This window comes from Pleurodeles waltl, chromosome 11 (assembly GCF_031143425.1).
Source record: "Pleurodeles waltl isolate 20211129_DDA chromosome 11, aPleWal1.hap1.20221129, whole genome shotgun sequence".
In the NCBI taxonomy this organism is placed as follows: Eukaryota; Metazoa; Chordata; class Amphibia; order Caudata; family Salamandridae; genus Pleurodeles; species Pleurodeles waltl.
Genome location: NC_090450.1, coordinates 753,803,729 through 753,828,738, shown reverse-complemented (window position 1 = coordinate 753,828,738; position 25,010 = coordinate 753,803,729). Strand labels below are relative to the sequence as shown.

The following is a 25,010-nucleotide window of genomic DNA, read 5'->3' as shown; positions in this document are numbered from 1 at the left end:
AGACTGGGAGGCTCAGAAGTGAGAACGGGGGGTGCGAGAGCCTGGGGAGGACGAGACACCTCTGGAGAGGGACCGAGGTGACGCTTAAGGGGGCGATGGCGAAGTGGGGGAACATGGATATTTACAGTGCATACACACAATAGATCTCACTACTCTTCTACATGAGGGTGGAGCCAAGGGCCGACTACACCGGCATTACTCTGTGTGACTCAATCATTTGACCAACTTTGGGGTTAGCTGAGTTCCACCAGGGCTAGATCACACCACTACATTAGGTTGGGGAATGGGCGGACGCCAAATATGACTTTCCCGGATGGATAACCCAGATATGCATGTATAACTCAGTCCCACCGTGCCACTGCCTAACACTCCAGCGCACTGTTTAGATGTTTGGTTTACTGTTTTTTGATTGTTGAGTAAGTTCATGGTTTATATGGTAATACCTGAGATGATATGGAAAGCTGAATAACTGCACTGGAAGACGGTCAATGGGATCAAGCAAGGATATGAGGATGTAGGGTACATATTGCTTGACTCTATAAAGTCTGTGAGAAGGGCTGAATGACTAAGTTACTGTATATCATCCAATTATAATGTATAAATCCGGATCGCCGTCCTGTACTGAGGGACCCACTTATTTACCAACTCTTAATCAATTACAGAAATTACCAATAAACAAAGTAAAAAAAAAACAAAAAAAAACAGTAGGCCTGCTTCAAAGGCAGAAAGGGGTATAAGAAGAGCACCCAAAACTCCTGAAAATCTGATTACCTCTGGAACCAAGAGGAACCTCTGCCAAGGGGAAGAGCTGGAGGAGGAGTACTGCTCCTTTGCCTGTGACTGTGCTTTGCTGGGTTGGCCTGCAGTAGCTGCTTCTGCCTGAGAGAGTACACAGACTGACTTGTGTGTGACTTCCCACTGGTGAAGAATCTCCAAGGGCTAGAACTCAGCTTGCCCACTGTGGTTGAAGTCTCAGGGACATCAAAGACTTCTCTCTGCTAGCACTTGGGCTTTGTGCTGAGAGTCCTGCCTGCCATGTGGTGCCCCCTAACTTGTTTCTGTGACCTTGAAAGGCCAAGCTGGTGGAAAAGGACAGAAATACAAGCAAAGACCGCTGTGCGGCGGAACGTTCGATGCACCACCCACCCAGCAGCTGATACACCGTGCACTGCTGGTCTTGCGGCTAAAATCGATGCTCCACCTGCATTGCAGCTGGGAGATCAACGCAACGCGGCTGGAGAAACGACACACAACACCCGCAGCGGCTGCTGTTAATGACGCAGGCCCCGCGCAGCGCAGTTGCTTGACACCACGTGACCGGATTTCAACGCAACATCGCTGGGCACGGAAAATCAACGTAAAGCCTGTCCGGACGAAAGGTACCCATCCAGGATCAACGCATCGCCGTCTTGCGGTAGAGAAGAAACCACACACACCGACCCGACCGGAGGAGGAATGATGCACGGTCTCACTTGAGAGTGAGAAATCAACACACGCTCGCCTGTGCGGCTTTATTTTGACACTACACAGGTCATTTTGTGCAATAACAGCGTTCTCACTGTTTTCTAATGGATTTAAGACTCTTTTGCTTTTTAAATTCATAGCTTGATGTTGGAATTTTATCATTTTGGTCTTATTTTGTTTAGATTAATATTACCTAGTTTTCTAAACATGTGTTGTGTCATTTTGTAGTGTTTTCACTGAGTTACTGTGTGTGTTGGTAGAAACACTTTACACATTGCTTCTGAAGTTAAGCCTGCCTCCTCTTGCCAAGCTACCAAACGGGTGAGCAGGGGTTAACTGAGGGTGATTCTCCTTTACCCTGACTAGAGTGAGGGTCCTTGCTTGGACAGGGGGTATCCTGACTGCCACCCAAAGACTCCATTTATAACATACCCCCTTCTGGTAAAGTGTCCATAATTTATTAAATGCAAATATAAGCTACCATTAGTGTTATGGTAGAGTAAGAGATTATCAGCATTCAGAATCATAGTTGTCTGAGCAGACATAGTCCTTTTCAGGCATTACGAGGGCATCAGAGTCAGAGTTGAACAACTCCCTTTATCCAAGCGAATCTCTGAACTCTAGGAGCGTGCTCTGTCACTGGAACATTATGTTTGCCTTAACATTCTATCTTTCTCTATATAAATAATTTCTTCTCAGGTTGATGGATTGTTAGGCAGACACAGTCAGCTCTGTGGGCATATCCGCCTCAGAATAAAGGAGGCTCGACCAAATGGGAGATGGCACTTTGGCAGGATTCAACTTCTTCTTGTGGCTGCCAGTTTTAAATTGTCCAGGAACGAGCTTCTCCCTTATGGACAGTCTGAGGGCCCTGAAGTTGCCCTAAACAGTAAGCAGAGGCTTAAACGTCCACACGATCGACTGATGAAGTTTGAAACTCTGGTCTCATATTATTCCGCATCAGGATTGTAGGGAATTGAGTTATTAGTGTAGTGGGTGATACCCTACTCAAGCAGCAATCACAATTCTTGCTGGGTTGACCACAAGCAAAGTCCAAATAGACCTATGCTCATTCCTCTGGTAGCTTGGCACATAAGCAGCCTGGCTTAACTTAGAGGCAATTTGTAAAGTATGTATGCAACATGTAAATAGTGATAAAGTGAAATCACAAAACAAGAAAAACCCCACACTAATTTAGAAAAACAAAAATCCAATCAGAACCAGAGATATGCAAGTTGAAAGATTTAGATGACAACAGCGCTTAGAAGCAGAAAGCGCCAACAATTGTGGTTATCTGGTCATGCTGGACCAGGACAAATTCACAAGTTCCAAGTTCTAACCAACCGCGATGAAGCGCAGACTGGATAAACAGACCAGTTTAGGCCTACTGAACAAAGGTCCCGCTTTCAGGATGTGTCACGCAACTGCAGTTCCTTGAGACTGTGGGCCGTGATGTGAGATTCTGCGTCAGAGATATGTCAAGCAGCGCGGTTCCAATGAAGCCATCGATGGGGCTTGCAATGCGAAGTCCCGGATCAGCGATGCATTTCGCAACAATAGTTCTGAGAGGCCTGAGCTGAGATATGAGGCCCTGCATCGAGGATTTGTCACACAGCAGCAGTTCCAAGGTGGAGCTGCATGGAGTTCTGTCACGCTGTGTCTGCTCTGCCGAAGAGACCACAGCTAGGCTGGCAGAGCACTTTCAGGCTTACCAGGGCTAAATTGGCACCACTTGGGGGGGCATGGCTTGCAGCAGGCAGAGTCTAGGTGCTCAGTTCAAGGGGGTTGGAGCCTTTTCTGTCCCTGAGGCTCTGATCAGGAGGCAAGCCAACTAGTTCTGGGGGTTACACTGGTGATCCTGGGCTCAAGATGCAGGTCCAGTCCTTCTCAAGCAGGCAGCAGAGTAGTAGTCCTTCTTGCAGAGCAGCATGGCAATCCTTCTGAGCCCACACAGGTCTAACGGTGGTCTGAGGGTCTGCTATTTATCCATGGAGCCAGGTCTGAAGTAGCAGAAGTTTCTAGAGGGTTCCACCCCTCTAGGTACTTCAAATGTCCTGTTTCCCTGCCCTGGCCCCAGCTTGCCTGGGGCCAAAAAAGACTTCTGCCAGACCCTTTGTGTGTGTGCGCTCAGGTAGAGTCTTTGTGATGTGCATGTGTGGTCGGTGACAGCTCCCCCATCACGTCAGAGATAGCTCATGCTGCCAACACCCATTCCCCCTTTTTCTCACTGTCTGGAAGCATTACACAAAGACCAACTGCCAGCTGCACCTAGTCATGTGACCAAGAATACAGACTACAGGCACCAAATGTTTGGGGGACAAGAGAACAACAACTTCCTAAAAGTGGCACTTTCCGAATTGTGTCTTTTTAAAAACTGGACTTTTCTATTAAAGGGGGCTTTAACAATTTCAAATTCTTTAAAACACCAAACTTGACATTCCTTTCTGTTACCAACTGAAAGTTATCACTTATTAAATGTAATAATATGATAACCCAACTTTAACCTATGGGAGAGATAGGCCTTGCAGTAGTGAAAACAAATTTAAGAGTTTTTCATTCCCAGAACATGTAAAAGATAGAAATACATGTCCAATGTATTTATTACACTGCTCCCTGCCCTATAGGCTGTTTAGGGTCTACCATAAGGGTGAATTATGTGTGTTTTAAAAAGGAAAGTTTGGGCCTGGCAAAAGGATTAGTTTGCCAAGTCAAAATGACAGCTTAAAACTGCACATACATACTGCAATGGCAGGCCTGAGACATGTTGAAAGGGCTACTTAAGTGGGTGGCATAATCAGTGCTGCATGCCTACTAGTAGCATTTAATTCAGAGGCCCTGGGTAAAGGTGGTACCACTTTACTAGGGACTGACAAGTAAATTAAATGTGCCACTTGCAGTAAGCCAGTGTTGTACAAGTTACTTACCTTCGGTAATGAAATATCTGGTAGAGACATATTCTAGTTGCAGATTCCTTCCCTTAGAATTTTCCCCCCGGTGTCTGACTGGATCCGGAGATTTTTTCTATGAGCAATACCCTTGCGCATCGGTAGGTGGCGACGGTCGACTCCGCAGGCGTCGTAGTCGCCGTGATGACGTCGGGAGTAGTACATAGACGCCGCCCTCGCGCAGTGACGTCAGTTTCGACTTTCCACGCCAGAGCGCAGAGCCGCTAAGAACACTGATATTGGTGCGCCAGAGCTAAGGACCTGAAAGGGGGAATCCCTGTTCCTAGAAATCAGTTTGCAAGCGGGGAGGATGGGTGGGCGGTAAGGAATCTGCAACTAGAATATGTCTCTACCAGATATTTTGTTACCGAAGGTAAGTAACTTGTACATCTGATAGAGACTTCTAGTTGGCAATTCCTTACCTTAGAATAGATACCCAAGCAATGCCATCCTTGGTGCGAACTAAGACCATACTAGAAAGTCCTGCAGGACCGAACAACCAAAGTAGCCGTCCCGACGGACCTGACTGTCCAGGCAGTAATGTTTAGCAAACGTGTGCAGGGATGCCCACGTAGCTGCCTGACAGATGTCCAGGACAGGAACTCTGCGTGCTAATTCAGTGGATGCAGCAGTGGCCCTGGTAGAATGAGCCTGCAAGCCTTCAGGAGGTTGCTTTGTCGCCAAAGCGTAGCGTATTTTGATGCAAAGAAGCACCCATCGAGAGATGGTACGTTTCTGCACCGCCTTCCCTTTCTTCGCACCCACATAGCCAACAAAGAGTTGATCGTCCACCCGGAAGTCTTTAGTACGATTGAGGTAGAACGCCAACGCTCTTTTTAGGACCAGAGGGTGGAGTCTCTCCTTCTCATGGGAAGGATGTGGGGGTGCCTAGAAGGTAGGCAATGTGTTGGACTGGCCTACATGAAATGGTGTAACCACCTTAGGAAGGAAGGAAGCTCTAGTGCGTAACACCACTTTGTCGGGGTGTACGGACAAGTACGGAGGCTTTGAAGAACGGGCCGGAAGCTCACTCACACTGCAAGCAGAGGTGATGGCGATAAGAAAGACAGTTTTGAACGTGAGGAGCCGTAAGGGACAATTATGCATAGGCTCAAAGGGAGTACACATCAAGAAAGTAAGCACAAGATTAAGATCCCACTGAGGCATGATGAAGGGAGTGGGAGGAAATAAGTGGGTGAGCACCTTTAAGAACCTACTCACAAGAGGAGATTTAAAGAGTGAGGGCTGATCAGGAAGTCTAAGAAAGGCAGAAATGGCAGAAAGATACTCCTTAAGGGTGCCCAATGCAGGGCCCTGCTGGGCTAAAGAAAGAATGAAAAGAGGAACCTCTGAAAGAGGGGCAGATAGGGGGTCAACAGATTTGTTGGTGCACCATGCCACAAATTTATTCCAACGACAGGCGTATACAGTTTTAGTCGAGGGACGCCTGGCTGCCAAGATAACATTGCGGACTTCGGGTGGAAGGGCAAATGCCGTCAACTGTTGCCGCTCAATCTCCACGCATGAAGGCGGAGGTTGGACAGGTTCGGGTGGAGGACCGTCCCCTGCTGCTGCGACAGAAGATCCGCCCGAAGAGGCAGTCTGAGTGGAGGATCGATGGACATGCTCAGTAGCTCGGGATACCACACTCTTGGAGCCCAGTCCAGAGCCACCAAGATAACTTAGGCCCGGTCGCTCTTGATCTTCTTGAGAACTCTGGGCAGAAGAGGGATAGGCAGGAAGGCGTAAAGGAGGCCGGAATTCCACTTTAGACATAAGCGTCTCCGAGCGAGTGGCGCCTTGGAAACTCCAACGCGCAAAATAGCTGACATTGCGCGTTCTCTGTGGAGGCGAACAGATCTAACCAAGGCTCTCCCCACATGAGAAAGAGACCTTGCGCCACCTCCGGATGGAGATGCCATTCGTGATCGACAATGTGTCGGCGGCTGAGTTCGTCTGATCTGACGTTGAGAGCCCACCAGATGTTGAACCATCAGGGTAATGCCCTGATATTCCAGCCACGTCCAGAGGCGTCGGGCCTCTTGACATAGGGTCAAGGACCCTACCCCACCTTGTTTGTTGGAGTACCATATGGCGGTAGTGTTGTCTGTGAACACCTGCACCACTTTCCCTTTGAGAGAGGGAAGGAATGCTTTCAACACAAGTCTGATCGCTCGGAGCCCCAGCATGTTTATGTGGAGTCCGACTCGGCCGGAGACCAGAGGTCTCTGATCTCCGCCTCTCCCATGTGGCCGCCCCAACCCAGAAGTGACGCATCTGTCACTATTGAGAGATCTGGTTGGGGAAGGGAGAGGGATCTGCCATTGACCGAACTGGCATTCGAAAGCCACCACTGCAGGTCTTTCGCAGTCCCCCTCCGAGATCTGGAGAGATTCCCCTGATGCTGCGCCCATTGGAACTTCAAGTCCCACTGCAGAGCCCGCATATGCCACCTGGCATGTGTTACTAGCAGGATGCAGGAGGCGAAGAGGCCCAGCAGCCTCAGAGTCTGTCTCACCGAAACCCAAGACAAGGCTGAAAGATCGGAATCATAGCCTGAATGTCCTGGACTCGCTTTTGGGGAGGATAAGCCTGAAACCAGAACTGCTCTGATGAAAGGGATCATCTGAGAGGGAGTGAGGTGTGACTTCGGCACGTTGATAGTGAACCCCAGCTAGTGCAGGAGGTTCGCCGTAGTCTGGAGGTGTGAGACCACTGTCTGGGGCGAAGGCGCCTTCAACAGCTAGTCGTTGACTGAGACACCTAGCCTGCGCAGATGAGCTGCAACCGCCGCCATCACTTTCGTGAACACCTGAGGGGCACTGGTAAGGCCGAAAGGGAGCACAGTAAACTGACAGTGCTCATGACCTACCACGAATCGTAGGTAATGTCTGTGGGCAGGCAGGATGGGGATGTGGAAATAAGCATCCTGCAAATCCAGCGCTACCATCCAGTCTTTCGGGTCTAAGACAGACAGAACCTGAGCCAGGGTGAGCATTTTGAACTTCTTCTTGAGGAAGTAGTTCAGGTCCCGAAGATCTAGAATAGGGCGCATGCCTTTGTCCTTCTTTGGTATCAGAAAGTAGTGGGAATAACAACCATAACCACCTTCTGCCACAGGGACCCTTTCTATAGCTCCCTTGGCCAAGAGAGCCGCCACTTCCTGGCGGAGAAGCACCAAATAATCCTCCGAAAGGGGATGGAAGGATGGTGGCATGTGTGGTGGTCCTGATTCGAAAGGGAGGGAGTAGCCCTTCCGAATTATTTGCAAAACCCACCCGTCCGTGGTGATATGTTCCCAGTGGGGCAGATGATGGCGGATTCTACCTCCCACTGGGTGGGAGTGAGGGGACGGACTAGGAAGATTTGGAGGCTGCTGTGGGGGCAGGGGTGGACTGGACAGACCTCTGGTTCCCTGTCCCACGACCTCGTGGGATTCCGCGCCCCCGGCCACGCATAGGCTGTCCAGCGTGCATGGCCCGAGGGCTGGGTTAAGGACGTGACAGGGCGCCCCTTCCATGGCCACGAAAGGGACGAAAAGCGTACTGTTGGGGGCGTGTGGCGGCAGAAAGGCCAAGAGACCGAGCCGTAGCCCTGGACTCCTTGAACCTCTCTAAGGCCGAGTCCGCTTTGTCTCCGAAGAGACGGGTGCCATCAAAGGGCATGTCCATGAGTGACTGTTGGACATCCCCCGAAAAACCAGAAGTACGTAACCAGGCATGGCGCCTCAAGGCCACTGTCGTAGCAACCGATCTGCCTAGAGAGTCGGTCGTATCCAGCCCACAACGGATGGTGAACTTTGCCGCGTCTCTCCCATCTTTGACTGCTTGGGAGACGATAGCACGGGCCTCCTCCGGTATCTGCGGCAGGACTTGCGCAACCGTATCCCACAGGGAGTGGGATTAACGGCCGAAAAGGCATGCGGTGTTCACGGACCGCAGCGTGAGGCTGGAGGAAGAAAACAACTTCTTACTAAACTGTTCCAGCCTTTTGGATTCCCTATCCGGGGGTGCGGAAGGGAACCCGCCAGAAGAAGAGGACGCCTGGATAACAAGACTCTCAGGTGTAGGATGTTGTGACAGGAACTTCGGGTCGTTCGGCGCAGGCCGATGGTGGCGAACGATCATCCTGTTCACAGGAGCCCCTGTGTTGGGTTTGGACCACGTACCCAAAAGGACATCAGTGAGGGCTTCATTAAATGGAAGAAGGGGTTCAGAAGTAGAAGCCCCAGGCTGAAGCACCTCCGTCAGGAGGTTAGATCTGACTTCAACAGTAGGTAGCTCAAGGCCAAGGACATCAGCCGCCCTACTAATCACCATACCATAGGTAGCTCCCTCCGCCATAGCCACGGTAGGAGGAGACAGCATGCCAGTCAGGAGAGGTATCAAGACCACTGGCTTCGCCCAAGTCCTGTTACCAGTCCATAGTAGGGTCTTTCTGGTATTCATAAGGGTCCAGGGACCCCTCCAATTCCTCCCCATATTCGTACCCATAGGAAAATGGGTCAGAATCCAACCTCGGGTGAACAGGGCCCACTGAAGCAGAAGGCGGCAGCGGCCGACGCAGATCCGACTCATCAGGGATGAGAATGGGGTTGACGTCGATAGTGGGCACCACCGACATCAAGAGCGTCGCTAAACGACCCGGCGCTGGGGAAGGTCTCGACTGTGCGACCACCGTCGGGGCAGATCCGTTCACAGATCCGGAGGTGACCTCGGTGGCTGGGGCCGAAGCCGCTGGCACGGAGCCCGAAGGCACCTCGGCCACGCCCCTTGGGCCCGAAGGCAACGTATCGGGGTCGGCACGCCCAAAGATGAGGCCCATGGCCTCGTAAAACTGTGAGGTGGGCGGCGGTCGCTCCGAAGACGGAGGCCTACTTCGTTGACGCTCGTCCCGCATCGCGGTGAAGTCGGAGAGCGATAGGACTTCTTCGACGACTTCTTTTTCTCACCGTGACCCGACGATTTCTATGACGACGAGTGGTGGTGGCTCCGCTACTGATCTCGAGACCTTCCTCTCGAGCGAGATCGGGACTTACGTGGAGTCGAGTGCTGGGCCGCCATCAGCTTTAGGGGCCGCTCCCTCGAAGCCTTCGGATGCATCGCCCGACACTCGGAGCACGACTTCGGGTCGTGGTCGCCCTCAAGGCACCACAAACAGACATGATGATGGGGGTCCGTCAACAACATCATGCGCTGACAGTCCTCGCAGGGCTTGAACCCGGTCTTCCGGGACATCCTCGACGCACCAAGGTCACACCAAAAAAGTCAACAAAACTGTCGAATTCAGCCAAAAAATAGCTGAGGGTAGCTCTCTCTCGGATCTGCCCGTGTCGCGGAAAGAAAAGAACTGACGTCACTGCACGAGGGCGGTGTCTTTATACTACTCCTGACGTCGTCGCAGCAACCACGACGCCACCTACCGATGCGCAAGGGTATTGCTCGAAGAAATAATCTCCAGATCCAGTCTGACGCCTGGGGGAAAATTCTAAGGTAAGGAATCTGCAACTAGAAGTCTCTATCAGATACCATGTTTAAAGGGCTGAGCACAAGCACTCTAGCACGGGTTAGCAGTGGTAAAGTGTACAGATTCCTACAAGCCAACAAAAACAGGTTCAGAAAGCAGGTGGGTGAAGGCAAGATGTTTTGGGATGACCCTGCAGAAAAGGCAATGCTTAACACAGATTTTGGCAGATGGTGAGGAATGCGTCTAGAGTTTGGGAACAGCACTGAGATACTGAGTGGTCCCAGGAGTGGAACCCATTTCCTAGGAGAATAGGAGGACTTCTCCTGCCACTGATGCTTTTGGTGTTTTTTATGTAAAGATCCCTTAGGTGATCTGTCTGTCTGTAGCAGGTGACTTACCTAGAGGTGAAAGAGAGTGCTCAGCTCTCCCACGAGCCTTGCTAAAAGTATCTTGGCCTCTCACCCCGATAGCCTTCAGATGCACTGAGGCACAGGAATCAGAGGACTGTGGCAATGTGTTTCGATCAGACATCACATACCAATGTCGTGCGGGTACAACTATATCTTCTTGCAGCACCTGCAGTAAGCTTAGACCCGGAAACCTTTAAAGGAGGCATTCAACGTGGTTCTTGCCATAATGCTGGCAAGTGTTTTTTCCAGTTACTTTCATAGAGAGAAAGAACTCCGGACCTGCGTCAATGAGGTGTAGAAAAACAGGAATCAGTGCTACAATGATATATGGCAAATAGGTGCCATAATGTCTTGAGGGGAGTCGTTGCTGAAGCTGCATGGTGCCACCTGGTAGCACTCTTTAAATATAGCTGGGAAAACGTTTTTTTCAGACCAGTCTCTGACCTGTAAGGATAATTCATAAGGTGAGACATCTAAGGAGGAAAAATGTATTAATCTGAAAGGGCTATATAAAAGACAAATCAATCTGACAGGAGAACTTCAAAATAATAATGCTGCATAATATAGCACAAATTACAAGAAGATCATAAGCGTATTTCCAATCATGAAACAATCATTTTGTTGTGGTGGAGGACTTTTGCTGGTTCAAATTTGTCCATTAGAATTAGAACCTGCCTCTAGAAGTGAAAGCGCATCTGAGCTGTCAAATGATTCACATTTGTTCTTACCTAGATGACTGGCTGATAAGAAAAATGTTCAGCAAGGAATATTATTGCTGCTCTGCAGTCTGATCAACTGGCTTAATGGATCAGTTTGGATCAATCTAATTTTCCACACTTAATGAGTCTTCTGTGCAATGGGAGGGATAACTAAACCTATACAGATACTATCTGGTGCTGGATAGATGCCATATATTACAAATGAACACAAACATTTTTGTCATGGGCAAGCCTGTAAGCACAACTTTCTCTGTTTTTCTGGCTTGAAACCCTGTGCTTAGAGGCACATGAAATACTTGCAGGAATGGCTACAACCATTAAGATTAGAAAGGGGTAACTGGGCACAAGATCTTGATTTACCAACGAGTGTTGATTCCCAAAAGATAGTGATCAAAGTTGGTAAATGTGTTGAATCTTTCTTCAATGGAGCCACTTGATAACCAAAAACTAGCAATGAAGGGGGCTTTGTAAAAGGATGGACATCACATAGCTGAAGGCAATATGATTACTCCTTAAAGGTTTACATCCGATTAAGCATGGAAAGCCTGAAAGACAAACAGGCCTACGTATAACGGAACAGATGAACAAGATCTTTTACCATCTTGTGCGATGCAGAATAACGCGTAGTAATGGCGATCCCTGAAAATATCCTTTTTGGTTTACCAGCTACAAGGAGTGTAGAAAAGGAGAGGCTTCCCAAACAGACAGTTTTAAGAAAAGCATAAGAACTTCCTCCAGAGATTGTGGACTTTTTATTAAAACAATGGAGTCACCCCTCATGGACCGCTGGCATTGCCCTTGTTTTCTATAAATCCATCATTTATTTATACTGGGTACAAAGGTTTCCCTTCAGATAAGGTCTGCAGTTAACACTGTAAATGAATAAATAAAAAATATTAATTGCAGTATGATAGAATAGGTCAACATGATAAATTGTATCATATGTAATGTGCCACTATGCACAAATTAGGGCAATATGGAACCTGGCAATGTGCCCTACCTGGGGCATTATGGAAACTTTCAATGAGTATATACTGAGACACTATCAGTATGGTCACTGATCAAGGGTGATTACTGAAATCTATCAAGTTTAATCCATGCTTTTATCTTATACTGAGCAATGTGGCTGGCACAATGTCTTTTAGAATGGATTGTTGTACACCATTAACTAAAGATGCCCTGGTAGAATACCTCAATTCAAACACTCCATTTAAAGAGATTTGTAAATCCTATCAGTATGTTCTGGGCACCTTTACTGGTTTAACAAGCTTTAAAATGAGTCGCTTGCCATTATTTTGCCAAAACTAGTTTAAATTCTACAAAGTTTTAGCATTGCGTGTTCATTTTATTTTCTAAAATACATTTTACACATTCTTTCACGTTTTATCACATAACCCTCTCGAAATCCAAGCAGTTCGGAGGCTAACTTAATTTGTAGTTTATTTACCTCTTTAATCTTTTCCTTGCAAATCTTGTATTGTTTCTTCTGACTTTCCAAAAAGGTGGTCAGGTCTCTCTTTTGCTGGACCATGATCTGTTGCTGGAACCTCTTCTCATCTGTAGACGCTGACTTTGCCTAGGACACAAAGACATGAATAGGCAGATTAGACTGAAATTCAACCAATTACTTGGCCAATGTAAATGTATTACACAATGTAGGTTCACTTGGTAAAAAATCATCATTATTTGGTAAAACCTAATTACTACTATGAAGTTAAGTCTCAGGGGCACCGGATACTCACTATTAATCTTGTAACACTGCAGGAAGCACTTTGGACACATTAGCCGTTTCCATTATCGAGCCTCGCCTATATTCAAGGACTATATATATTTCTGGAGAGAGAGGTCCCACACTAATACATTTAACCTGTACCAATCTCTTGGACTAAATCTCTTTAGGTGGAAGAACAGTGTGGATATTTGAGAACATCAGAGTTTCGTTAAGTAAGATCATGGGAAAGGACTTTAAGAGAAAAAAGAGATAATAAGCTGCACATGCCAATAAATAATAGAAAAATGGAAAATGAATCCCTGCTGTGCCAGGGTGGGCAATTGGTTATTACTAGAAAAAGGAAAATAAAGGAAATGGATGCTCAAAGATATAAATGAAGGATGGAAGCATGGGGTTGACTCTATGACTACAAGGGTGAGGGAGGAAATGGATACTCAAGTGTGAAGTTAAAAAGAAATGGAAGGGGACAATTTCCGAAGGAAGACAGAGTTAGCAACTGAACTAAGGTCCTCAAAGAGATAAGGAATAAGACATGGCCTGCTTGTATGTCAGCAAGGTTTCTATTAAAGTATGATTCAAGTTCTTCGTATGACTTACTGCATGCCTGAGGTACCACATAAGATTTCTCTTGATACATGGCTGGTGCTTGTGTCAGTTTGTGGTGCAAGTAGTGTCTGGGACATGGGCTGATTGCTAAATGGACCACTAAGCAATGCTTGTTGGAACTACGTCCCCTCCCCCCACCTCCCGCCTCCCTACACTCACACACACACACACACACGAAAAAACATTAAAGGTTTGCAGCTATGTGCCTAGCACTTGCTAAAAGAATAATTGAGATACATTGGATTAGCCCAACTTGCAATGGGCTAAACCTGAGGTTTGAAGATCTACTTGAATGATCAGTGGCTGCAGAGATGCACGTCTAGAACCCAAATGGATGAGAAACTCAACGAGGATCTAGACGACTGACATACAAACCATGTATGGGGCTTGCTAATAGGAAATGGAACAGAGCCAGTGCAAGAGGAGGGAGCTGAAGCAAAGTAAGAGGCATCACTGGCATTTTGGAAAGGTCTTGGAATGGTTATCCAGCTCATATTTTAATTCTCGAAGCTCCCCAGCCTGCCCGTGGCTCTAGGAAACAGTCATGTCTACTCTATCTAAAAATCCGATAAGAGGCACAGAATTAAAACAATCACAAAGAGAGAGTTTGCTACATATATTTCGTGTCTGTCATTGGTCAGATGAGGAAGAGGGTTCCTATTTAGTTTTCAGAAGAACCCTCACCCACTAAAGCCTCAGTGGCATGCTTCATCATAGGGTTCCCACCCAAGACGCCTAGTACAACTGGGTGTGCTATGGCACCCGATTTACAGCATAGCAGGTTATTGATGTTTAGGAAAACATTTATTCCTGGGAATCTTAGGCAGAGTTAAAAGCAAGAATCGATGGGCTAAGAGGAGGTTCAGGAGGGTTGGCAACGTTGTAGACCAGTCAGCACATTTTATTTTGTGCTTGCCAGTCCTTCACCCCTTCCTCCCTAGTAGTGCCATAATTGCACTATGGAAAGGCTGTTGCGGAGGAAGGAGCAAATACACACTGGATGCATTCAGAACATAAAATTCGAGATACCTTTCAAATCAGAACACAGGGTTTGTGCTTTCGGATTTAAGTCAACAGTGACTACAGACTACTTATTGCGCGCTTTGGATGGAAAGTCATGAGGAATTCCTTGTTAGCATTGACAACAGTGCCCAAGTCTGGCATTACCCTGAAAATGATTGGCATAGCAGGACTCAATCAATGTACTACTTAGTGGAAAAAAAAGACCCCAATGAGGAAAATGATTAACACTTAAAAATAAAGAATGTCATTTTACTTTAAATCCATGGACAAGGACATGAAGATTCCGCCTTTATGATGACACCAGAATTCCTAATAGGTCCAATAATCCTGCTATTAAAAGATGCCCACATATACAAATCTACATATTTAGGGACTACACATTATATCCCGTGATTCTCTGCTGCCTTGCAAACTGCTACTTCATGGTCGGGATATCGTATATCCTGATCTCCACAGGTGGCTGTGAAGAATGAGCCAGTTCCCATGACAACAGCAGACAGGTAACGGAGCACAATCTAGGCTCTGGTGCAGCTCCCCAGTCAGCCTCATCTCCAGTTTTCTCATTCTTGTGGTCCAGGCAAAGAGGGTGAAAAAGACTGGCATCCTCAGGAACTCGCCACCTCCCCTCTCCCCTCCCTAGTCACGTGAGACACTGAGCGAGGGGCATTAGGGGCCCCACAAAGCTGCTTTCGGATACAAGTCAGTGATATTCTGCAGCATTCTATCAGAAAGGCTGTGTAAAAAAACGATACGAGAATGAAGGAGAGCATGACAACGATGTGCAAGTGCCTATGCTCGTTATTAACACGTTCTCGGGAGGTAGATACTCTATTTGTGTTTTGCAAAATACGTCGAGGCAATCCACGCTACTGGCGATTGCTAAATCGGTTTAATACAATCTGCAGATGCTTTTAACGGTCCTGATTTCCCTAAAAACAGGTCGCATTTCTGAATACGTCTGTATATGTTGTACACACATACACACAGCACTGTACATTGGTTAACCAAGCAACCTTTGTGACGTCAGCAGTCAGTGCTGTCTGATTCTTTTAGGTATGAATATGTTTGACACTGATTGCCTTTCGTTTCTATGGACATGTCAGTTTCGTTCTATAAAGCTACACGCCTAGCAACAATCACAAAATAACCACCCTCGATTCCCCATGACGTTACATAACTTGTTACCTTTTAATATGTGTTTGTAAAATTATGACCTGCTGAATACAAAATATTTGCATTTTTTTTACGTGAACTCTTTACCCTTTATAATTGACCGCGTTGCATCTCTCCTTTATTACCCCCAATATGTTCTCGTGATCAACAATCCGCTAGGAAGGTTACAAAGAACGAATACAGTGACAGTTACTGCACAGCACAGTGCTACAAGGGACCCTGACAAAAGGTACAAGGTTCACTCCCGGGTATGTCAAAACTGAGAGATACAACTATGATCAGCCATTTGCAATGCAATAGGTCTTGCATTTGTTCATCACTTCTCCCAGCTGTAAAACAAACGTTCTAGCCATGCGAAAGCTTAAAAGACTCTGAATGGTAGGAGGGGTTATCATTTTGGTGTCCCCAGTTACCTAGTGTGGGTACCCAGAGATGATGTATACAGAAAGAGAATTTTGAAGGTGGTCCTACTGTTAAGACCACCACAGGCTGAGTTATGAGCAAAAATGTTTTATAAAAGTAATGCCCTGCAAAGCCTTATGGGGTGAATTTCCTGAGTGTAGTGAATATTGTACTACCTGCTCTCCCGCTGTGCCGGGGAGCCGCTTTCATTTTGAGGTTTTCTGTTTTACGTAAAGCATTTACCAATTTCAAGTGTTTTCAGGGGAGAGCCACAAGAAATTACCATGATTAGGTAACTGTTGTTGAAGCAGATATGTTAATTAGAAATATTAATGAGTGTTATGCGTTTTAACTAGAAAATGATAGAAATAATTAACCATAGAGAAATTAATGTGCACGTCTGAAAATGTGCGCAGAGTGGTAACCAACATTCACGAATTGTACTAAAAATTACTAAAATATATTTGAAATATTGTAATAATAATGTAGTAATATGCCATACTGACATGTATAACATATGTGTTGCATTATATTGTAGAGTTAACTTAGCCGAAGTGGTGGCCTAGTTTTGCCAGGCCTTATGTAGAAGCTAAATAAAGTGCAATGTAGGAAAGCTGATGGTTTGAACTGACCATGAACCACTAATGTTAATAAAATCTGCTTAGCTAGAATATTCTGCAATGAACTGACGGACAAGAGATGGGGGAATCAAATTTGTGTCAAACCCGGTGAAAAGCAAACAAGATGTACTTTCCCAGGACTCGAACAATAGAGAAACTGACTGGAGAAGAATATGCAACATTTTCGATACCTGATGAGCCGGATGATGAGGACATCGTACAGTGAACCAATCGACAACCTGAGAGCGTCAAAATATTAGAACTCCTAGATCTGTAAAATAAAAGACATTGGCTAGCGTCACATATGGTGACTAATTGACCAATTAGGTTTTGGGGGATAGTCTGGGCAACTTTAATATAAAGTCGTGACAAAGGGGAAAAACTTCAGATCTAGAGGGAGAACCGATGGAGAGTATAGATGTTCGAGGTTAGGCGTGGACATTCAAAGAGATTTGAGATTCTGCATTAGGCTCATGCTCGTGAGAGCCTGATGCATTGCTGATCGATTGATGACCACAAGACTAAGACTGACTTTGTTGCTGACCCATACTGTGGATAGTTAGCTATGACAGTGTGACTGATTTACTTTTTGTGCCTTTTCTTCTAGGTACCAACTGCGCTGTTTTGTAATTTTTCTTCCAGCTAGATGTTTTTCTAAATTCATGTTCCAAACTCTTTTCGCATGAAGTCCCACATGCCAAGGCTAATCTGGGTTAGGCAGGGTTCCTATTCTGAGACGTTGACGTGTACGGTGACAAATGATTGATGAACTGATTTGCTGAACTTTGCTATTCATGTTAACACATTCTTCTTTATTGGCTTATGTTGAGGCATTAGAACGTATGTTTTCTCGTACTGATTAGGTTATGTTATTGGTGGTCACTAATGAATTAATATTGAGTGAATTGAATAAAGTTTGAATTAACCTTATGACTTAGTATGTAACAAATAGGGAAATAAAACTGATAAAACGTATAACTGAGTTGTGGTTATTCATGAAATTTTGACGTTAGTGATTAATGTTTTGCTATTGATTACTGACTGCGTCGGTTATTGATGGTCATTGGTTACACCATAGCTAGGATACTCCATGCGATCCAAAAGCTTCATCGACCTATACACGTCCCGAGTAAGTTTACTTACTGAGGACCAGGTGCGCAAGCACTGTGAACAATGTGACCAGCACTCCAATACCGCTGATCGAGTTCAAGCTGTTGTCCTTGTTCACGCTGTGAGCACCATGGCCACCATGCAGCACGAAGGGGAGAGACAAAAGAAAAAAAGGGTTCTCCCATGCTGAAGTATATGACAATTGCACAATAATCCATGTAACAGGGGCAGTCTGTGAAAATCATTACAAAAACTGCCTCAAGGCGGAACAAACCTAAAGCACCTCCCAATTACATCAAGTGATTTTTGAAAGGCGAGCCCAGGAATGAATTAAAGTGGTAGGAGTGAGATGGGAGCCCACAATACTTATAACAGGTCAAAGCATTTGCACGCTCGACCTAAAATCTACAATGAGGCACCAACACTGCGAATGTTAGGAAAGGAAGACAAAAAAAACCTCAAAGGGATAACCTGTGAGTTACAGCGACCTTCTTCACATTTCCCTCCTTTTTTCCTTCCAGTTGGCATCAGGACTAGCTTCCACGAGACCTCCCAGATCTAAGGTTTTAAAATGTCCACTTGTCAAAAATGAAAGGCAAACACAGCCCAAACAGTGGTAAGTGGCTTCTGATAACACACAAGCTTTATTAAAAAAAAATACATATGTACAATCAGGATTTAAGTAATACAAATTCTTAAGAAGATGAATGAACCATTTTAGTAGCCATTCATCTTGAGATATGTCTTTCTGCCAACTCTTCTTCATCAACACTGACCAACAGAAAGGGGCTTATTGTTGGACAATTGGCTTTTTAGACCAATTGGAATTAAACTCCTCAAATCTTATGGGAAAAAAAGGTTTCCATTAGTTCTAGAAGATATGGAGCGTGAAAAGGCTAGTTCTTCTAAAGAAGCAAGAAAGAAAGAAAACTGAGAATCCTTGAAGTACCCACACCCAATCTCCCCTGAATGGGCAAGCCTATGCTGCCTGTGAGAATCCCCCAACTGTTTGAGCAAGCAGCACAGAAAAAGAGATTTAAAATTTGAGTATTCCCAGATTATGCAAAGTTTAACACTTAAGGCCAAGTAACATAAATGCTAAATAACTGTATCTTTGCTACTTCATCATTTGTACATTGTCAATTATTCGCTAAAACAGTAGCTCCAATGCTACAATAGCAAATATCATTATTAAGCTTTAATACAGACTAAACAAACCAGTTACTTCCCTTCCGCAACACCTTTTCTGGTACAGAGTTTCTATCTAATTCCAGATTCCTTATCTTCTGTATACCCCTAAGTGGCATACTGGATATTGAGAATTCTCAACAGCAATTCCCTTGTGGTAGGTGACATCGTGTGGTTCCTAATCAGGTCTGTCCCACCCTGAATGTGACATTGTAGCCACCACATATGCGCCACCCTGTTGTACTAACATCAGGTTTTTTCAATGTCTATTCGTGCCAGCAGACATGGAGCCTCCAAAATCAGACTGAAGCAGTGTGCAGATATTTATATTATCTTATTAAATGGACTGTATGAGTCCCTTCCTCAAAACAAAGAGGTAGGAGGGTCAGTGAGGAAACTGCAGTTAGATTCTATACCAGTAATGGCATTACCGAAGATTAGTAACTTTATTGTCTGACAGAGTCTTTAAACTGCAGATTCCTCTCTTTGTGAATAAATACAAAAACAGTACTTTTCCATGTGGTGAGACTGTGGAATGGCTCAGACTAGCAAATCCTGCTGGGCAAAATACCCCTCCTCCAGGACCTGGCTATCCAAGAGCAGTGGCTTGTGAATGTGTGAACTGATGCCCTTCTAGCAACATGGCAGATGTCCAGGACTGACACACTAGCGCTGTTTTAGCAGCCTTTGTTAAGGCAGAGTGAGCACACAAGTAGATTGGTGGCTGCTTCTTGACCAGCCCAAAGCAGATCTTTACGCATAACATAATCCATCTTTAAATAGTTCTCATATTCCCACCTACCCCTTTTGCTTCAGAAAAGCCCACTGAGTTGTTCATCCAATCCAGGCTCAATGGTCCAATCAATATAAAAGCTAAGAGCCCTCCTAAGATCAAGACGGCTCCTTTTCTTTGGAAGGATGGGGCAGAGCATAAAAATACATAAAAGTGATGTGGAAGGGTGTTACCGGCGTTTGGAGGAATGCAGTCTTTGTCCACAGGACCAGTTTATCCTGAAAGAAGATGGTGCACATCTGCTGAAAAGACCAAGTCTGGAGTTATCCCACTAGTTAAGTGGAAGTGGAACACTTTTAAAAAAAAATAGTTACCAGACTTAAGGTGCGGCTGTGCATCGGTTTGAGTGGAGCACACATTAGGAATGCGAGAACCAAATTAGGATCACACTGCATCGTCACAAAGAGCGTTGACAGGAACATGTGAGCTACACTATACAAGAAGACCATCACAGGTAATCTGACTGATTAGGCAAAAAAAGAAAGGCCCAAAAGGTAACCTTTAGCCATTTCCAAAGCAAGGTCTTGCAGGGCCAAAGAAAGACAGAATAATAAAATATCAGATAACTGTGCCTGTAAATGCTAAATATTGCAGGAGGAACAGTACACAAAAAATGTCTCCCAGTAGCCCGTATAGATTATTTATTTGAGGGGATGCCTGGCTGCCATGATGACACCCACTACTTCAGGAGGAAGGATGAAAGCCACAAACTTTTCACGTTTGGAGATGAAGGTTATCCAGACTCGGGTTTAGGACCCTACCCAGCTGCTGTGACAGGAGGTCCATCTGAAGGAAAAGCCAGATAGGAGGACAGATGTTAGTGGCCTAAAGTTCCAGGAACCACCATCTCCTCGCCCAGACTGGAGCCACTAGGATGACTTGGATTATTTTTTTCCTGACCATCTTCAACAGGCAGAAGGGGCAGATGTGAAAAGATGTATAGGAGTCCCACACCCCAATCCATAAGAAAAGGGTCTACTATGGAGGACTGTCCTGGCAACTCGAATGCACAGAAGGCTGGAAATTGTGCTTTCTATGTGGTGGTGAAGAGATCTGAGCCAGGGTTATCTACATTGTTGGAGGATGCCTTGTGCTGTGCCACATCATGAGTGTAGATGCCATTCATGATCCTATAGTTAAACTGCCCTGGTGTTTAAATAACTTGCCAGTTATTGAAGGATCAGGGAAATACCCTAGGAGTTCAGCCACTTCCAGAGACAAAGCCTCCTGGCACAAGATCAAAGACCACATGATGCCCAGTCCTTTGCAGTACCACATGGTAGTGTCGCGTAGGCTCTCATTATTCTAATGAGACTACTGGATTTGAGCGGCAGAATCACCCGTGGTGTGGGAGACTGAGTCTTAACCGACTACAGGTTACACCTGTCACCCCAATGTGTTTTTTTTGCTCTGGCTAACTAGCAGTGCCTCATCTCCACCCAAGAGCAGGGATGACTAGGCAGCCCAGCGCATGACATAATTGATTCCTCAGGGAAATTGTGGTCACTCACATCTCATTCGTTCATCTCTGTTACATTAGTCTCACATATGCAAGGACAGGCAGAGACAGTATATGTTTCAATAAGGTTTTAATGAAGCAACTGCATCTTACATATAAAAACATGTGCTGCAATAACTAGGACGATAAAGCTTAACAGGATTAGAACTGTGACAAGGAGAGTAAAGCGTAGAAATAACGTCACCATATTGTCATTCGAGTCCATAGACCAATTCCTACCTAGGCTATATCAGAGTACAGCATGTTAAGCTCTAGTTCTGCCCTTCAGGTTTGCTACTTCCCCCACAGAAGTCTGTGTTTAATGGCGTTGCCTTTAGAATCTCTGAAACCATTCTGGCGCCAGTAATGCAGGTATTCATTGAAGGACTTGATACAGTAGCACGAATCACAAACAATCAGTGTGAGATGTGCAGGATCCATATGTTCCAGTGCCATCACCAGGACCATTAGCTATGCTAATTGTGCTGTAAAATCCCCTAGAGTTTGCCTCAATGTATGTCGGGGACAAAACTTAATGTCCTCCATACAGCCGCTTACGACTTCGCAAGCAGCAGAGTATTGATGTTTTGTTTCAATTGCAGGTTGCGCTGAGCCATCGGTATACATGACTCTTTGATATTGATCAACAGGCAGTGTTAAATGCTGGAACTGGGTATTCTAGTTCATATTGCAAAAATTCTTGAGTTTGTAATTTTGGGCCAAAAATGTAATCTATGTCAGTGGCCGTCAAAGACATTGCCCAATGAATCCAACACGGATGTAATGCTTTAGCGTTAGGAATGCTGGCTCTGGAAACAGCTTTAAGGGCTGGATATGGAGATACAACAATAATGTGTTTCCCCTGGGCTAGTGGTCTTTCCTTAATGACGGCAAGAGAGAATTTTATCAGTGGAAGCGAAGAGTTGTTCTGCTGCTGAATGCAAATGTGATTTGTATGCTATCGGGACTGTCTCACCCTCATTGAAAGTTACATAGGTGAAACCAATGGCACCAGCAATTACTATGATGACCTAATGTGTTTTGTGGTCCCTTGTGTGTAGGTGTTGTGCTGCAAGCATGTCTGTTTGCAAATCTCTAAGAATGCGTGTGTGTTCAACTGCCCAAAATTTACTTGAAAAGTCAGGACGCATTAAGTTGTATAACAGTTTTATGCGTGAGGCATAATCGGGAATGTAAGTTCTGCCAAAATTTAGAAAATCAAATAGGGATTGGAGGTTTTTCATGGTATTTGGGGGTTGTAACTGAGCATTTTTCCAAGAATTGTGGTGCTAGGCTCTTTTCTTCACATGACAGCTCATGTCCCAGAAACAGGACGCTAAGGAAGGTTATTTTTGTTTTCTTAAAATTGAATTTGTAGCCAAATTCGGCAAATCCCACAACAATGTGGGCTACCCGTCTTAAATGCTGCAGTAATTTATCATCCGTGAGATAGTTATCATCTACATATGACAATGCTTCTGGGAGCCTAGTGCGCTGAAACTTTTTAAGTCTCTATTCTCAGGCGCTATATTTTGGTAGAAGAAACCATTGGAAATGTCCAGTGTTCTTTTGTATTTTTTACGCACGATGTTGTTCATGAGTGCTGTGCTATGTGAGTTTTGTATAGCATATGTGCATGTATGACTGTTTAAATGTCTATAGTCTAGGACTATTCTGTACGAATGGTCCGGATTAGCTACTGGGAATAAGGGATTATTCATGGGTGAGACACAGGGTTCTATTACACACTGGTACTCCAGTTGTGTGGGGATTTCCCTCATGGGTGCTTTAGCATCATGTTTTATTGGATATTGGGGTTGAAGTTGGGGTTGATTTTTTGTAGGGATTACATGATAGGGGGAGTCTTTATCCCACCCTACGTGGTTGTGATATAAAGTGGGTGCCTGCGCCAATGCCCAATCAATGGCGTAGGATTCTACGAGCTCCTCTGGAACAAGGGGTGAGAAAGAAGTTTTAATACCATCTTCCCCATTTGGGCAAGTCCGGACAAGTTCAGGTGGCCAATCCTTTTCGGCAAGTAGAATATCATATATGTTTACGATGCGGTCCCAACAGATTACGTCGATTGTGCGCTCTATGTTTCCTTCTAACTGTAGCGTTACTTAGTACACCCTATTAGGCGAGGAGACACGAATGTTTGCAGTTTCTACTTCTAAGAAGTCATCAGTTGCTTTCACCTCCAGATACTCTAGAAGTTTCCGGCAAACTATTGTGACCTCTGCCTCGCTAATAGTGCTAGTGCCCACTTCCTGTTCTTCAAAAGAGCCCTCTTCTTGAGTAGCATGTCAACTGCAACTGCTGCCACCTTATTCTTTTTGAATTGGGGTTTTTGTTGGGGAAGTTTCTCTTCTTTTTTAACAGAAACTTCTGTTGAGCGTTGGGATTCCTGTCTCGGTTTCACATACTCAATTCTTTGCTCTGACCACCCACCTCTCTCACTGCGTTTTTCGGAAGAGTCCTGAAAGGAACGAGATTGGTGTGTATCAGTATATTAATATCTGTCAGGTGTTTTTATATTATCTCTATTTCTGAGATTATATCTTTTCTGTGGGGTCTCCATATGAGAAGATTCTCCCCATTCTTTTTTTAAGTGTTTGTTGTTTTTTTGTCCCAGCGTTTCTTAGCACGCACCAGGAGCTTGGTTGGTAGAATCTTTATTAGATTTACCCTGAAATTGTGGCTTTGTTGGTTTGGCCCTCAGACTATCTCGACCAATGGTATAGAAGGTCTCCGCGATACTCTTTGGCAGCTCACGTTCTTGAGCCTGTAGACGAACGTCCCAAAGACGCATGTGCACCGCTAGTGCGACCGCTTCCCCTTTAAGGTTACTTAATATAATTGAGGATACTGTAGCAAAATTGCCCATTAATTGCTTCCCCAAGTCCAGGGTCGGGGCAGCTCCGAATTGATCTTGAATTTGTTTCAACATGTCTGGTAAATCGGCAAGTATTGGTGTACCGTGTGCAGTAGTATAGAGCATGGCAAATACCGTGCCTCATGTATTACAATTATGTACAGTGGGAACCATCCCAAGTGGCAAGCAGATAGTTAGTATTCTATTTTTATCCTGAGGTCCAGTATGGGGAAATACTGCTTCCAGCGCGTTTATTTTTTGAGCTAACCAAAACAGAATTTCTTCTTGTTTGGTGGGTACCTTACCCATGATCAAATGTACAGGTGAGGATTAATACCTGGTGTTAATGCATGTGGTTGCTTTGTGTTTAATGCTTGCATTATTAACTGTATTAATCGTCTATATATTGCTGTCAGCTCAGCATATAAGTGATGGACTTCAGCTACCGTTCGGTTCGCTGCAGCTGGCTGAGGTGTATAAGTGACCAATAAAGGCCAGGTAGGACCATCATTTCTTAGAGGACCTAACCTAACGTGTAAAATTGTGTGGGGTAGGGCGCTATCAAGCCAATTATTATGTTCTTGATAAGATAGAGATATCTCTAAATATGCATATGCTCTGAATTATGCAGGTACGTTTGCCGGTGTAGAATGATGAAATGTATTTGTGTTCCCATCTGCTGCTGGAAATGTGACCCAAGAATAAAAAAGTTCTCTTCTCTAGGCTGGGTGAGCGTCAACAACAAATGCGACTGGATCCCCCTGGGACGTTAAGCCATATTCCAGTAAATGTGCAGTAAGGGGTGGTTGCATATTGACTGCACTTGCTACCTGTTGTGGATTCGCCATAATAAATGGTAAATTTGTTCAGAGAAAGGCACACCAAATGGGGATTATCCTTTTAGAGTTCAAGCTTGAACAACCTACAGCATTAGTTAGGTACTCCCTACTTAGCTGAGGAGGAAATCCTCAATACCACAGATGTCT

General features: G+C 45.3%; 1 protein-coding gene across 4 annotated transcripts in view; it reads right to left on the bottom strand.

The window, feature by feature from the left end:
• The window catches only part of TAOK3 (TAO kinase 3), a 1,041,334-nt gene that overhangs the window by 127,622 nt on the left and 888,702 nt on the right, over positions 1-25,010 (bottom strand). For all 4 annotated transcript variants that reach the window (XM_069214478.1, XM_069214480.1, XM_069214479.1 and 1 more), the window contains one exon: positions 12,452-12,580. In XM_069214478.1, coding sequence (XP_069070579.1) covers positions 12,452-12,580 — 129 coding nt within the window. The remainder of the gene's footprint in view (positions 1-12,451; positions 12,581-25,010) is intronic.